Source organism: Pseudoliparis swirei, chromosome 20 (genome assembly GCF_029220125.1).
Source record: "Pseudoliparis swirei isolate HS2019 ecotype Mariana Trench chromosome 20, NWPU_hadal_v1, whole genome shotgun sequence".
NCBI lineage: Eukaryota > Metazoa > Chordata > Actinopteri > Perciformes > Liparidae > Pseudoliparis > Pseudoliparis swirei.
The window spans coordinates 4061242-4074840 of NC_079407.1; the positions used below are offsets into that span (position 1 = coordinate 4061242).

Below are 13599 nucleotides of genomic sequence, written 5' to 3' on the forward strand. Positions count from 1 at the left end.
CGTCGGCGTGAATATCCGTGTAAACACGACGCATCGACAGTCAAATCCTCCGTCAAGTCTTTTTATTATCATTCACAGCAAACGTCTCCAAACACTGATTCCTGTTTTAAAAAATTAGAACTCTTTATTACATTTTTACAAAACAATTTGTAGAAATCATTTGAACACGCTCGATATATTTATCTGTACAGCAGGCACACTGTGTGTATATATATATATTACACTTCATAAAAAAATACATATAAAATTCCCACACTTGAAAATCCCACTTCAAGTTTTCACCAGTAGTTGGTTGATAGCCGCGTACAGCGCCCCCCCAAGGGGGACAAAAGAACACCTCAGAAAATAAATCTAGTTCATAAAAAATAATAAGTATTCTCGGAGCCTCATCCTCGAGGACTCTTTTTCAGGGAAGACCTCGTATTACAAACGCACTCTGCGGATTTGAATCTTCCTGCAGTGCAAATCAAACTTGTTCCTCTTGGTTTAAAGACCCACGGGTGTTGGTCAAGTACATCCCACCAATCGGTGAGCTCGGTTCCTCTCAGAGTACAAATCTAGAGGCATTGAACCCTGTCGGGGGGCCTTCCAGCTCAGGCCCTTACTTTGACTCCGCCCCCTCCCGCCCAGGTCCCATGAGCAAAGACGGCGAGAGGTTTTTCCCGGTGCTATGTCGCCGGCCGCTCCCCGCTCAAAAGCGGCGCTTTGGCGTCCGAGTCCAACACCGCCTGCAACTCCACCCCAGAGTCATGCTCCTCCTCCTCCTCCCCATCCCCCACTTGCTCCTCCAACAACGCGTCCTCCACTCCTCCTCGGCGCCCTCCCCTGAGCCGGTGACCTCCCCGTCTCCTGCGCAGGCACAGGAGGCCCCGGAGGTCCAGCGTGACCTCCAGAGTGTAGTACAGGGACCAGAACAGAGCAAAGCAGCCCAGCAACAGCAGGAACTGGGAGGAAAGAGGGGAGAAAGGAGGTGGAGGTGGAGAGAACAAAGGAGACGAAGACGAGGTAAACCACAAGAAAGTGAAAGTTAAGTTGACCCTTTAGTATTCCTTCCTGGTTCAGGGTCAGCTGGGGTGTTTATGGGACTAAATTAAGTTTGCTAAAAGGTAGATAAATGCACATCAACTCTTTAAACTTCACTTCCTGAATTATTGTTATTCTTTTTCCCACCACCAATAGAAACAGGCGGCAGGATTTCCTGCTCGCCCGGCGCCCCCCCCCCCACCTTCGTTTAATCAGATTTAATGACGGCGTGTTGGGGTCAGGTTCACACGTTAAATATTTCAGGTTTTGACGATCGTCAAGAAATGACTGATACCTCCAGTCGGCACGTAGCAACAGTCTTTATGAATGACCTAGAAACGGATTTTCTAATAAATAAAAAAAGGATTATTTTAATAATCGATTTTTTTCCGATTAATCTGATTAAAAAACAAAAACATTAATTTCCAACTATTTCTTCAAAAACAGAACTGACAACTTACTTTTAAAAAATTTACAAAATCTACTCATACATCTCCGCAACTTATTGAGTTGCGTAACGAATCGATAATGACGTTCGTTGCCGACTCTTCCACTAATCTTTTATTTTCATCGATTTGACCAGCTGCCCGTTGCGGCCCGAGGGATCAGCCTGGTTGTTTTTCCGATTGTTCAACTTATCGGAGAAGACAGACAGTCGGAAGCGAGGCAGAGGAGGAAGAGGAGGCAGAGGGACGAGGTCAACGGGGAGCCGACTACCTTGAGGTTGTTGGAGGTGAAGGGGCGGACGAGCTCTGGAGGGATGTCCAGGCCGGGGGGGCAGGGCAGAGAGAAGCTGCTGTCCAGGTACCGGCCACTCATGGCCTCCTCCACCAGCCTGTCAATCGAGGACGCAGCCAATCAGCGCCGAGACAAATCGGGAACACAGAGTTCGGGCTACGTTTGGATTTAATGATTTGGTTTATTATAAAATAAGGCAGACAGTGTACAGAGATAAAGGACAGGCGCCGGCAGACTGCGTACGAAGGTTGTTTTCAATACGTGAGTCTAAATATGATTTAAGAGATGTTTGTAAGTTTACGGTGCAAAACGCTAAAAAAGGGATTAAAAGAAGAAGTGTTTCTATTGTAGGACTCCAATTATGGAACAACGTTAAAATGGATGTAAGAACTCATTTTTGGTTTTCAAAAGGATTATTTATAAAACATTTTTTGAGGGTTATAAGTGTGATTGAAACGTAGGTATATGGAAGATTTATATACATTTAATTGTTTTTAATTAATGAAAAAAATATATATATTTTTTCTTTCTTTTCTTTATCTTTATTTTATATTAATTATCTGATTTATTTGATTATAATAATTTAGGATAGAAATATATAAGCGTTTTTTGCTTCTATCTTTTCAGTCTTTCTGTTTTGAATATTATATATAATCATATTGTATAATATTGCAATGATTGACTGAATCAAACAACAACAACAAATACACAACAAAGCTAATCCCTGGTGGCGGTCTCACCTCCGCCGGTCCCGGACCTCTCCGGCGGTCATGGAGGAGCCGTACAGGGTCAGCTGCCACTGCTTCAGCACGCCCGACGCGGCGCACTGCGCGAGGGTCGTCTCTTCTGCGGGGAAGCGGGGGAGAGAGGCGTCAGCGTTGGGCGGGGGGGGTCAAGGTGAGTCATGGCACAAGGGGTTGTCACACATGATGCAATGGCGGATGTGCAAGGAGGCCGGAAAGACGACATCATCTTCATCTCCCCCCACACCGGGTGTCAGTGCGTGAGCTTACTGTCGTCGGTCATCTTGAGGGTGTATTGGCCCTCGGCCCTCTCTCCCCAGCAGCGCACGGTGGAGAAGGTCCAGTCCTGGTAGCCCGAAGGGTCTCTATGAGAGAGAGAGAGAGAGAGAGACAGAAACAGAGAGAGAGACAGAGACAGAGTGAGAGAGTGAGAGAGACAGAGAGAGGGTTCATACACATGTTGACCAGTGGATTTCCAGGAATTTAAACCAAATTTCCATAAACAAACATTTTGTTAAATCTTTATACATGAAAAAGTGAGAAAGTGTCGTATTTAAACTAACAATAAGAATTCCAAAGCATAAAGTATAAAACCTTAAATGACAAATGAATGAGACAATAGTTGAGATTAAAAGAATAAAAAATTTATGTCTTTTCAGTTTAAGGTGCGTTCACTTGCACTTTTTCGCGAGTATTGCGAGCGTATGGCGGCTAATATCTTTTAAAAGCATAGTAATTATTTAAAACTCAGCGTGAATGAAGATATGCATATAACACATTTCCATGACTTCTCCAAAACTTTTGGGGATTTAACATATTTTTTTAGGCCTGGAAATAACCATTTACAAATTCCAAGACTTTTCCAGGTTTTCCATGACCGTACAAACCCTGAGAGCGAGAGACACACTGCATCGTTCTTTCACCTGTCGATGGCGCGCCGCGCCCCGATGACCGACGTCATGCCGCCGGGGCAGACCAGCACAATCTGCACGCTGCCGCGGCACGGGTGTGCTATCGTCACGGTGACGGCCGCGTGCTCCAGCGTCTCCATGCCAGATTGTCTGAGGTCGTCAGCGGAGACTGGAGGAGGAGGGGGGGGGGGGGCAGCTTAGTGTCTGTACAAGGGAACATCTGACACGCCGTTGGAACCCATACAAATGTAAACACTCGCGTATCGGTTACGCAATCACGTCGAATAATTCAGCAAAGTTCACGAGGTAAATGTTAGATTTTCTTTTTTTAACATTTTTTAGAAGCGCAAAGAATGCAATTTAATACCAGGCATAGAATGAAAAGTACGATCTAAGTCCAGTGAACATGGTTATTATAAAACTTCCCTCCAGATCATTTAAAGTAATTCAATGTTTTAAGACTCCTAAGAGCTGCAGATTCGCTGCGTCAGCATTCAGACTGCTGCTGTACGAAGAGAAACATGTAATCACATTATAACAATTGTTATTTATAATTAATCATTTGAACTTTTTACATTTAAAATATGGTAATAGTACTTAATTTCCTACATTTATCTCATTTTTACATGACTACGTGATGTAAAACATAAAGTAGTGTTGGCTTGTTAATGCACACATGTGAAAGTATTTACATTGACTACTTTAATAAGATATTTTAATTACAAATGACATTTAAAATGTCGAGAGGGGGAGAGACGGGGAGGGAAAACAAGCCGAAAAACATAGTTGGGTATGAGTAAAAATAAACAGAAATCTCAATCTACCATCGGACTCTCCATCTTTCTTCTACCCTTTCTCTCTTTGAACTGTCGTTCCCTCCCCCTCTTTAAGGGAGCTCTGGGACCATGTAGGGAGACGCATCCTCGGGGGCGCGAAGGGACTAGGGGGCGAGGAAGCGAGGGAGCGTAAACAGAGGTGAGGAATGAAGGTGTCGGGGGACAGAGAGATGTAGCGAAAGGGGGGGGGGGGGGGGGGTGGAGGCGAGTGGAGGAAAGTGGATGTGTGGAGGGGAGATGTGGGAAGAGATGAGGTGGAGAAAAAGGAAGAATTCATTATTTAAAACTCTGAAACGTCCGATTCAAAGTCAGGAATTCACTGTGATTTCCCACAGATGAAGTCATCTGGTCCGAATACGTAAATAAAGATTTGAAAGCAAAAATGATGTTGGAATAAATATGCGTAGAGTGCACGTGGACATGTAGACGATGAGTCCTCGTGACTGTCCCGGTACATTTCGCCCTTTTGTATTATTTACAGACTTCCCCCCCGAATCTCATTCTTCATTTGACGTATTTGACCTTCGACCGGCGTGACCGTCGCTACACACACACACACACACAACTCCTCTGGGCGGGGCCGCGACCCGTTTCCTCGCCGCGGGGACAAACGAGCCGGTGAGTCACGTGAACACACGCGTGAGCGATTGTGGCGACCGCGTTGCCGCGGGAGATAAGGCGCCGGCCAAAACACATAGAAACCGCCACAACAAACACTGCAGACTCGAGACAAACCGACATGCGAGTGAGCCGTCGGGGATTTGACCGATGAAAGCGTTGAACGGAGGAATTTAATGCGCTTGATAGTCGTTTTTTCTTCTTCTTCTTCCTGAAACCTATGGATGCATCTCGTGAGTCTGCTCTGTAAAGGTCAGCGACCTTTTGCTCTGTCCTCAAGAAGTCCTGTTGCTTATGAACACACACACACACACAGGACTGTCTCAGATTAGAATGATATTTGTGATAAGTTCTTTTTTTTTCTAAAAAAAAAAAAAAAAAAAATATGCATTTATTCTTCATTTATTCAAATAAATTTTATTATTGCTTAAATTTTTTTATATTTAATATTTATGAATAAGAAAAAAAAAAAAAAAAACAAAAAAAAAAATTTTAAAAAATTTTAATAACAGCTGAGTGTTTGTAAAAAAGATTTATAGAGTGGCAGTTGTGCAAAAGTTAAGGAATAGGTGTTTGTTTAATGTTTAATTATTTAATAGTTTTATTTGATTTGTTACTACTATTATTTCATGACTTTTATTTATTTTTTAAATATTTATTTGAGTATTCTTAAGCTGTAGAATAAAATCAATCAGCAATATTAAAAAAATAATAATGAAGAAAGATGTAATGAGTTTTTTGTTTTTAATTGCAATTTTTGACATTTTTGTTTAATATCACTATTCACAATAGTATATACACACCGAGGACATGAAAGAGGGCAGAGGAAGCAGGATGTGACCTCATCGCCGTGAGCGTGTGTGGCTGATCACATGATACGCCGGCAGTCGAGGTGAGGAGTGCAAAAAAAAGAAAGTAGGAACGACGAAGAGGAGCTACCGAGAGGAGTCGAGAAGCACGGAGGCCGACCGGGGAAGGAAAGAGGAGGACTCTGGGAAAAGATCTGAGCCCGGTATTTCACCGTGTGTACGCGGAGAACACGACCTTACATGGAGAGGTAGACCGGCTGAGGAGGCGCAGACAGACGGGGAGGGGGGGGAGGAGTCAGCTACAGTGTGTCATCCAACAAGCAGCTGTTCAGTGCAGAGCTGAGAGAGCGAGGGAGGAGGAGGAGGAGGAGGAGACAAAGTGTTACCTATCCACGTTCGGACCAGCTCGTCCGGGTAAATGGGAACGACCGCCTCCTCCTTATTCACTGAACTCTGATAGGACACGAGAAACGGCACCGACTCCCACACCTGAGAGGGAGGAGAGAGAGGAGAGGGAGGAGAGAGGAAAGAGGGAGGAGAGAGAGGGAGGAGAAGGAGGAGAAGGAGGAGAGAGAGGAGAAGGAGGAGAGAGAGGAGAGGGAGGAGGAGAAGGAGGAGAGAGGAGAGGGAGGGAGGAGAAGGAGGAGGAGAGAGAGGAGAGAGGGAGGAGAAGGAGGAGAGAGGAGGAGAGAGAGGAGAGAGGAGAGAGGAGGAGGAGAGAGAGGAGGAGAGAGAGGAGAGAGGAGAGGAGGAGAGAGGAGAGGAGGAGGAGAGAGAGAGAGGAGAGAGGAGAGAGAGGAGCGAGACGGAGGAGAGAGAGGAGAGGGAGGGAGGAGAAGGAGGAGGAGAGAGAGGAGAGGGAGGAGTCAGGGCGACTCGTCTGCCTCATTGAGTAATCAGCCCATCGTAGTCGGCGCTCTGACGCCGTACCTTGGCGGCGTTGACGAGTCTCCAGGCGTTGAGCATCCCGAAGCCGTGCTGGTGGCTGTGGTGGAAACCGGCGCCGTTCACCCTCCAGTCGGCGTTGCTGTCGCACTGATGGGAGCAAACGCCAAAACCGCGTCACACCTCCAACCCGGACGCGGCGCGACACAAAGCTGCGTCCGGGCGCCGCCGCGGCCGGCCTACCTGGGTGGCGGTGAAGGTGATGATGTGCTGCACGTCCCTCCAGCTGAGGCACGGGCGCACCTGCAGCATGAGGGCCACCATGCCAGCCGCCAGCGGGGCCGCGGCCGACGTGCCGGTGTGGCCCTCGGTGCAGCCGGTGCCCCTCTGCATGGACCAGTCCGACGTCACCTGGGGGGCGGAGACACAGACGGTCGATCCAACACGGGCACGAAGGATCAGGAGGCCAGAGTGTGTGTGTGTGTGTGTGTGTGTGTTGTTAAAGTGTACACGACAAATGATTTATAGACTCGTTTATAGACCGGATCACAGCGATGAGGGCTGAGCAACTGCCAGCCCTCTGTGTTTACATGAGGACGACCCCCCCCCCCCCTGGATTCACTGGCGATGGAGACATATCTCAAAATGAAAATGCAGATTCTGAAATGAAATTTTTAAATTGTTTTGGTCTTTTTGTACCACGGGATTATTTTTTTATATTGTAAAAAAAGTTTATAAAAACACAGAATTTAATGAGACAACCGGGGGAAAAAGTGTTTTCTGATGAAAGCAGCAGCACCAGCTCTAAAAGTCACAGACAGCCTGTCTCTATACTCTATCTAAAGCTCCTCCGCCTCCTCCTCCTCCTCCTCCTCAAACAGCTGTTGGAGGCATGTAGATGTACCTCGACGTCTCCACATTAAAACGTCTCTTCGGGTAAACGTCTGGAGTCGAGTGTTCGGGACGCACTCGGCCTGCGAGTAAGTGGTGGATCAGTCGAGAGCGAAGGGGACCGAACTGCGTTGCCACGGGCGACGCACGCAAACAGTGGCAAATAGAGGTCTCCTTTTCATCCTCCGTCATCATTTTCGATGGGAATAGTCTCCGTCCCCTCCAGATGCCGAGCTTTCAGACATTCGTCACAATCAATGGTTCAGATACGGATTTTGCTTCTTTTCTTAAAAGCTTTTTTAGCGTTTTTTTCATAGAATGAGAACTTTAAAAAGTCACGTTGAATTGAACTGATTTTACTTTAATGGAACACAAGTTAAGGGCCTAGCCCTGTCGCCTCGTTCTCCCCGTGTCAGCGTGGGTTCCCTCCGGGTTCTCCGGTTTCCTCCCACAGTCCAAAGACAAGCAGCTTAAATTAAAATAAGAGAGGGATGAATATTGTATTTAATAATTCTCTGATTGCATCATTTCATCTTTGCCATCGTTAAAAGAGCCGACGTGTTCAATAGGACACAGAATGGGTGTTGGGAGGTTCAACCAGAGCATATCCACAAACTGGTCAGACATGTTGTGGTGGTTCACCTGCGTGTGTGTGTGTGTGTGTGTGTGTGTGTGTGTGGGACCCACAATGCTCCTCAGCGTGCTTCCCCCGCTGCTGAATGTGACGGCCAGCATGGACGCACACTCTTCGGCATAGAAGGGCATCTTGCCCTTCTCATCAACCGCTCCTGCAAAACACAACACACACACACACCATTATTTATGACCCGAAGAACACATGTCCACACCCCAAACACAAGTGAACACTCCGGCTGGGAGCCTCCGCCTCTCACCGATTGTGATGGTGTAGATGGAGTTGGCGTAGCCGTCGTAGTTGCAGTTGTCGTTGTATTGACCCCCGTTGCCACTGGCGACCACAAAGATGCTGCCGAAGCCTTGCCTGCCTGCAATCACCCCGTGCTGCAGCGCGGCCTGTGGGGGGGGCAAGAAAAATGAATAACTCGATAAAAAAAAGAGAGTAGAATGCACTTTTCACTGGTTCAGCGTCTCTCTCGATGGTCAAAGTCACCGCTGCACACACAGACCGTCTTCCTCTCACCTTGCCCAGGGGGTGGGGTCCGTCCACGGTGTGCCCGTCATCATCTGGACCCCAACTAGAAGAGACGAGGGTCAAAATCTGAATCCAAGCCAGACGTCTTACAACGCGTTAAAACATCGGGGCACAGTCAAATATTTGGGGATGAATAAAGTATCCATCCATCCATCCATCTACACTTAAAAGCCATTCCAGGAAATATCAAACTGATAGAATATATATCCTCACACTCAGTTACATAATAACTCAGTATAATAATAATAATATATCTAAATATATGTATAACAATATAATTATATCTAAATATATAATTATATATAATTATATCTAAATATATAAATATATACATATATAATTATACATAAATATGTATATATACAAATATATTATATATATATAGATAGATAGAGAGAGAGAGAGAGAAAGATAGTGAGAATGACAGAAAGATAGAGTGAGAATGAGAGAGAGAGAGAGAGAGATTTTAGTGTTTAGTGACACTCCAAGCCGGTAAGTCAACAAAGGTGTGAAAGGTTTGTGGAATCAAGCGACACACACGCACACATCCGTCTCCTAATGGATCGGCACCAGAGAGCATCGGGTTTGGTACCTGCAGCTGTAGATGTCGTTGACCTGGTAGTGCTTGTTGAAGGCGATGGCCTCCAGGCTGTCCGTCAGCGGGCCGTCCAGCACTCTGATGCCTGAACAAGAAAAAACAGAGAGAGAGAGAAAGAGAGAGATAGATGGGTGACGACACACATTTATCCAAAGTGGTTCTCACTACTGGGACACTCGTGTTTCGAAATGTCCAAAAATGGTCTGTACCTGCCACCTTGCTGCCGTAGGCCACGCCCACGGCGCAGAAGCTGTTGTTGGGAGCGGCCGCGATCTCCCCGGCGCAGCGCGTCCCGTGGTGGTTGTCGCCGTGGACGTCCGGGTGAGGCATGGGGTCCGGGTCGTTGGAGTTCAGGTCGTAGCTGCCCTCTGCGCTCTGAGAGGAATGGGAAGAGGACTTGCTGGCTGGCTTCCAAAACAGCACCGATCGCAGAACATTCTGGGTTTTGACTGACATAGTTGGGGTGGATGTCCTTGTGGGTGTGCTCCACCCCGTCGTCGACCACCACCACCGTGACTCCTCGGCCGGTGATGTTGCGCTCCCACAACCCCGTGACGTTGATGTCCATTCCCTTATTGAGGTGGTTGTGCTGCGAGGGAACAAGCGGAGGGAGTTGAACAGGTCAGGAGGAGAGGGAACCTGAGGTGATCCCGCAAACACAAGTCTGAGCATCGCTACGGGGTATTTGTATTACCTTGAAATGCACTTTGGTTGTCTGATGTTTTTGAACCCACAGGACACACACATGAGGAATGTCACCCTAACCCTCTGATATAGGCATGTATGTCGCTATTTACATGTTTCCGTCTGTGAGATGGTCAAAGTCCTTTTGTACTTGTTAGTCTAACGTCCCACTGAGCTGATAAAAAGACACAAATTATCAATGGCAACAGGAAAAGTAAATAAAACCCTACATTGTCAAACTGGCTCCTGATTGGTCCTGATTAAGTGAGCCGGACTTCGAGACGACGCGTGACGGAGCGGCCCGGATTCTCACCAGGTGCCACTGTTTGGGGTAGTTGGGATCGTTGAAGGACATGGACCTCTTGGAGCGGCTCAGCACTCGCTCCTGGGAGTGCCACAGGACGTGGGGGTGGGCCGCCAGGACGTCGCCGGGCCGGACGCTCCGGCTCCAGATGCCGGCCGCCGATCCGGGCGTGACGGAGCACAGCAGGTAGTGGCCTTCCAGCTGCCCGATCTGGCCGTGGTTCGTCAGCCCGGCCTTCTCTGCGACCTGCGATGGAGACGATACTGATGAGGACAATACTTGAAAAAAAAAATTTGCAATACAAAAGATTCGATGGAACCTTGAAGTTTGGTGCATTATGCACAAATTAAATGCATAAAAACACACAGTAAATAGATGTTTTTCTATTTAAGGCTCAATGACAGTGGCATAATGCAAACTAAATTGTAAAAGCATTATATAAGAATATCTCAGGGTTCATACACATGTTGACCAGCGGATTTCCAGGACTTTAAATCAAATTTCCAAGACCAAAAATGTTGTGAAATCTCTGTGTATACACGAGTGATTAATGTCATAAATGAATGAGACAATTGTTTGATTAAAAGAATAAATATGTATATACATTTTTATTCTATAAATCAAACTGCGTAAATAAATGTGAATATAACAAATTTCCAGGACTTTTCCAAAACTTTTGGCTAAAAAATGTTTTTCCATGACTTTTCCAGCCCTGAAAATAAATATTTTAAAATTTCGCGACTTTTCCAGGTTTTCCATGACTGTATGAACCCTGATATCTGCAAAACTAAAGTAGTGTGGTAAAGAACATGGCAATACCAAATGCATCATTCCCACAAACCGTGGACACTTCGTAGCAAGTCAATTCTGAGAAATGAAGGCGTGACTTTCGTCTGAGAGTTCACGGAGCGGCGTACCCCGTCGGCTATCGCGTTCAGGTGCGCCGAGCTCCGTCCGCCATCTTCGCCCTCACGTCGGGGGCCCCCCCCCATGTGGAGCCGGACGGCCCAGGACTGACCCAGGCCGCAGGAGAGCGACCGCCACGGCGAGGGAGGAGGGGAGCCGGGGGAAGGGTTGGAGGGGGCGACGGGGGGCAGGAGGATCAGGAGCAAGAGGGCGCAGGAGGACAGGAGGAGGAGGAGCAGGAATGTGAGGACGTAGGGCGTTGCCATGGCAACGGAGAGGGGCGACACACCGGGTCAACCAGGCGAGCCGTCCTCATCTGAACAGCGACCTGCGGGGGGGGACGGGATGAAAGAGAAGGAGCCCGGGCGTCAGCCGGTTGAGGTCGCTCGCCGCCTGCGTGATGCATTCAGGGGCCGCTCGCTACATTCACGCCATCGCACCAACTGGACGCCGCTTCAGACGCCCGTGGCCGCAGCACATTCGATGAACACTGCGCGGTCACTTCGGGGTTCCTGCACAGCCTCCTGCTAAAACCAAATAACCGAAACGCAAACCTCGGAGAGTTGAAGCGAGGCGTCTTTTGATTTGCAACCGTGTCCTTGATTTGACGGATTAGATTGACAACAACACACAAAAGCTCGAACTGGAACTTTTACGTGCGCCTGGATAAACCTGTTATGACGGTTGCGTGTCGTCGGTCTCTCCAAAGCGCGGTTCGCTCGACAAAATAATACCCGATATATACAGATATTAACTAGAACGGGCATTCGGTAGAGCGCATACCTTCGCATATCACAAGATTGGGCATCGAATTATGAACATTTTGGCATTGGAATTATGAACATTGGCATCAGTCCCAAAATCTAATCAAATGGTCCCCGGATAATAACCAATCATCCCACCAAATTTCATGCGATTCGGTTTAATACTTTTTGAGTTATGCGAGTAACACGCATACAAATAAATAAATACACGGCGATCAAAACATAACCTTCCGCATTTTCAACGCGAAGGTAAATATAGCGGTCCTCAACTGAACTAACACTGACACCATTTTGACCGCCCAATCAAAACCAGCAGATCCAGAACACTGAGTTCCACACAAAAGCACCACAATGACCCATGTGTGTCCCAAGAGTTTTAGAAATATGTCATTCAGCATTAAACAGAAAATAATGACTCAAACAACCACAAACTGTCAAATAACCAGATTACAATCCAGCCAGGTAGCCGGAGGCTGCAGGAGCATTAAAACACAGACAAGAGTACATCCAACGCCCAAAGTGTCTCTACATCCTGGGGCTTAACACCAAACTGCTGACAACTGTAGCCAAATATTTGTCGATGACAACGTTATGAATGACATACAGCACGTGCTCATAGCACCCAGATAACACCCGATGGGAGTGAGATCAACAGATATGCCCCTAACGTTCACAAAGGTAGCTCAGAGTTTAATAAGCTTCATTTGTATATGAAAAAACTGTGTGAAACCACGTGACATCGCTGCTTTTGCTAATAATCGTATGATCACACCTGCTAGCTGGCAGCCAGCCTGAGTCAGCTAGCACTCGGATTTCGCTGACTGTTTATTTTGTTTCGTAGTAAACCCAGCGGGGTCAGCTAACTAGCTCGCTGAGGTTCACGTTTTTTTAGTCGTGAAGAGACACTCAAACGTCACAGAGACGATGACAAACAAACCGGAAACGAGCTTTAAAACCAACAGATTAAAGTCAGAAGTTGGGACTGGAGTTGTTGTTGAAAGCCGAAGCTTTGATGACAGTTGGCTAACGTCGGAGTCACACCACACGCTAACTAACTGGCGATATCTCTGATATGAAAGGAAATGATAGTTTATACCCGCGGAGACTCATTCACGACCATTAACAAAGTCTGAATTTAAATATATAACCTTTCCGCCGAACTGCTGTTGCATCTGTTCCTGGTCAAATGTCGAAATAACAGTAAGCGCGTCATTCCCATTTCCGTAACGCAGCTACCCCCCTAACGTGATACGTCATAGAGTTGTTGCGCATGCGTCGTGCGGGTCACCTGATTGGTCCGGAGTCTCAAGCATGACGAACAGCACACACGAATAGTAACGATGTAGGACCCCAACAATATATCCATTTATTACATTTGATTTAACATAATTGCAAACAAAATCCCAGCTGTATAATCCACACATTAATTATCAATAATTTAGCCAAGTGTGTAAATAATAAACGGTGAATAAATGAGAAATATTTTATTAAATGTAACAATATGACATATTATTATTATGCACAGCTCTGAACTTGATCTTATTTGTAAAGCATATATTTAAAACAGTTCTACAACAGCCTCAATAATAACAGGAATTACATTGTAATTGCATTTGTTATATTTCCCGTTTTTTTGTTTTGTTTTACTGTTCTAAATTTCAACTATGCCGGACGTCAATCTATATTATATAAGTTGTTTTTTGTTGTTTGTGAAGAAA

The 13599-nt window shown here is 46.4% G+C and overlaps 1 protein-coding gene across 3 annotated transcripts; it reads right to left on the reverse strand.

Moving 5' to 3' along the window:
• Nucleotides 1-47: 47 nt before the first annotated feature.
• On the reverse strand, nucleotides 48-13105 carry pcsk7 (proprotein convertase subtilisin/kexin type 7). 3 transcript variants are annotated; one of them, XM_056441414.1, is made up of 17 exons: nucleotides 13030-13105; nucleotides 11129-11445; nucleotides 10221-10457; nucleotides 9678-9812; nucleotides 9433-9598; nucleotides 9218-9308; nucleotides 8614-8668; nucleotides 8348-8486; nucleotides 8142-8242; nucleotides 6807-6974; nucleotides 6609-6713; nucleotides 6065-6167; nucleotides 3428-3584; nucleotides 2775-2869; nucleotides 2502-2607; nucleotides 1741-1858; nucleotides 48-944 (listed from the first exon to the last, which is right to left on the reverse strand). In XM_056441414.1, exons 2-17 carry the CDS (start codon nucleotides 11381-11383, stop codon nucleotides 669-671), a joined length of 2307 nt encoding a protein of 768 aa, XP_056297389.1. In that variant the 5' UTR covers nucleotides 11384-11445; nucleotides 13030-13105; the 3' UTR covers nucleotides 48-668. The 3 variants fall into 3 exon arrangements, with proteins under 3 accessions (XP_056297389.1, XP_056297390.1, XP_056297391.1); XM_056441415.1 differs by lacking the exon at nucleotides 13030-13105 and adding an exon at nucleotides 12819-13017; XM_056441416.1 differs by having other exon boundaries at nucleotides 855-1858.
• Between the last annotated feature and the right edge of the window lie 494 nt (nucleotides 13106-13599).

Excerpts from the sequence above, each read along its gene's own strand:
- pcsk7 (XM_056441414.1), bottom strand. The coding sequence starts at position 11,383 with ATGGCAACGCCCTACGTCCTCACATTCCTGCTCCTCCTCCTCCTGTCC. Across the intron at positions 8,669-9,217 it reads AACGACATCTACAGCTGCAG|TTGGGGTCCAGATGATGACG; the intron begins GTACCAAACCCG and ends CGTCTCTTCTAG. Across the intron at positions 3,585-6,064 it reads GCTGGTCCGAACGTGGATAG|TCTCCGCTGACGACCTCAGA; the intron begins GTAACACTTTGT and ends CTCCTCCTCCAG.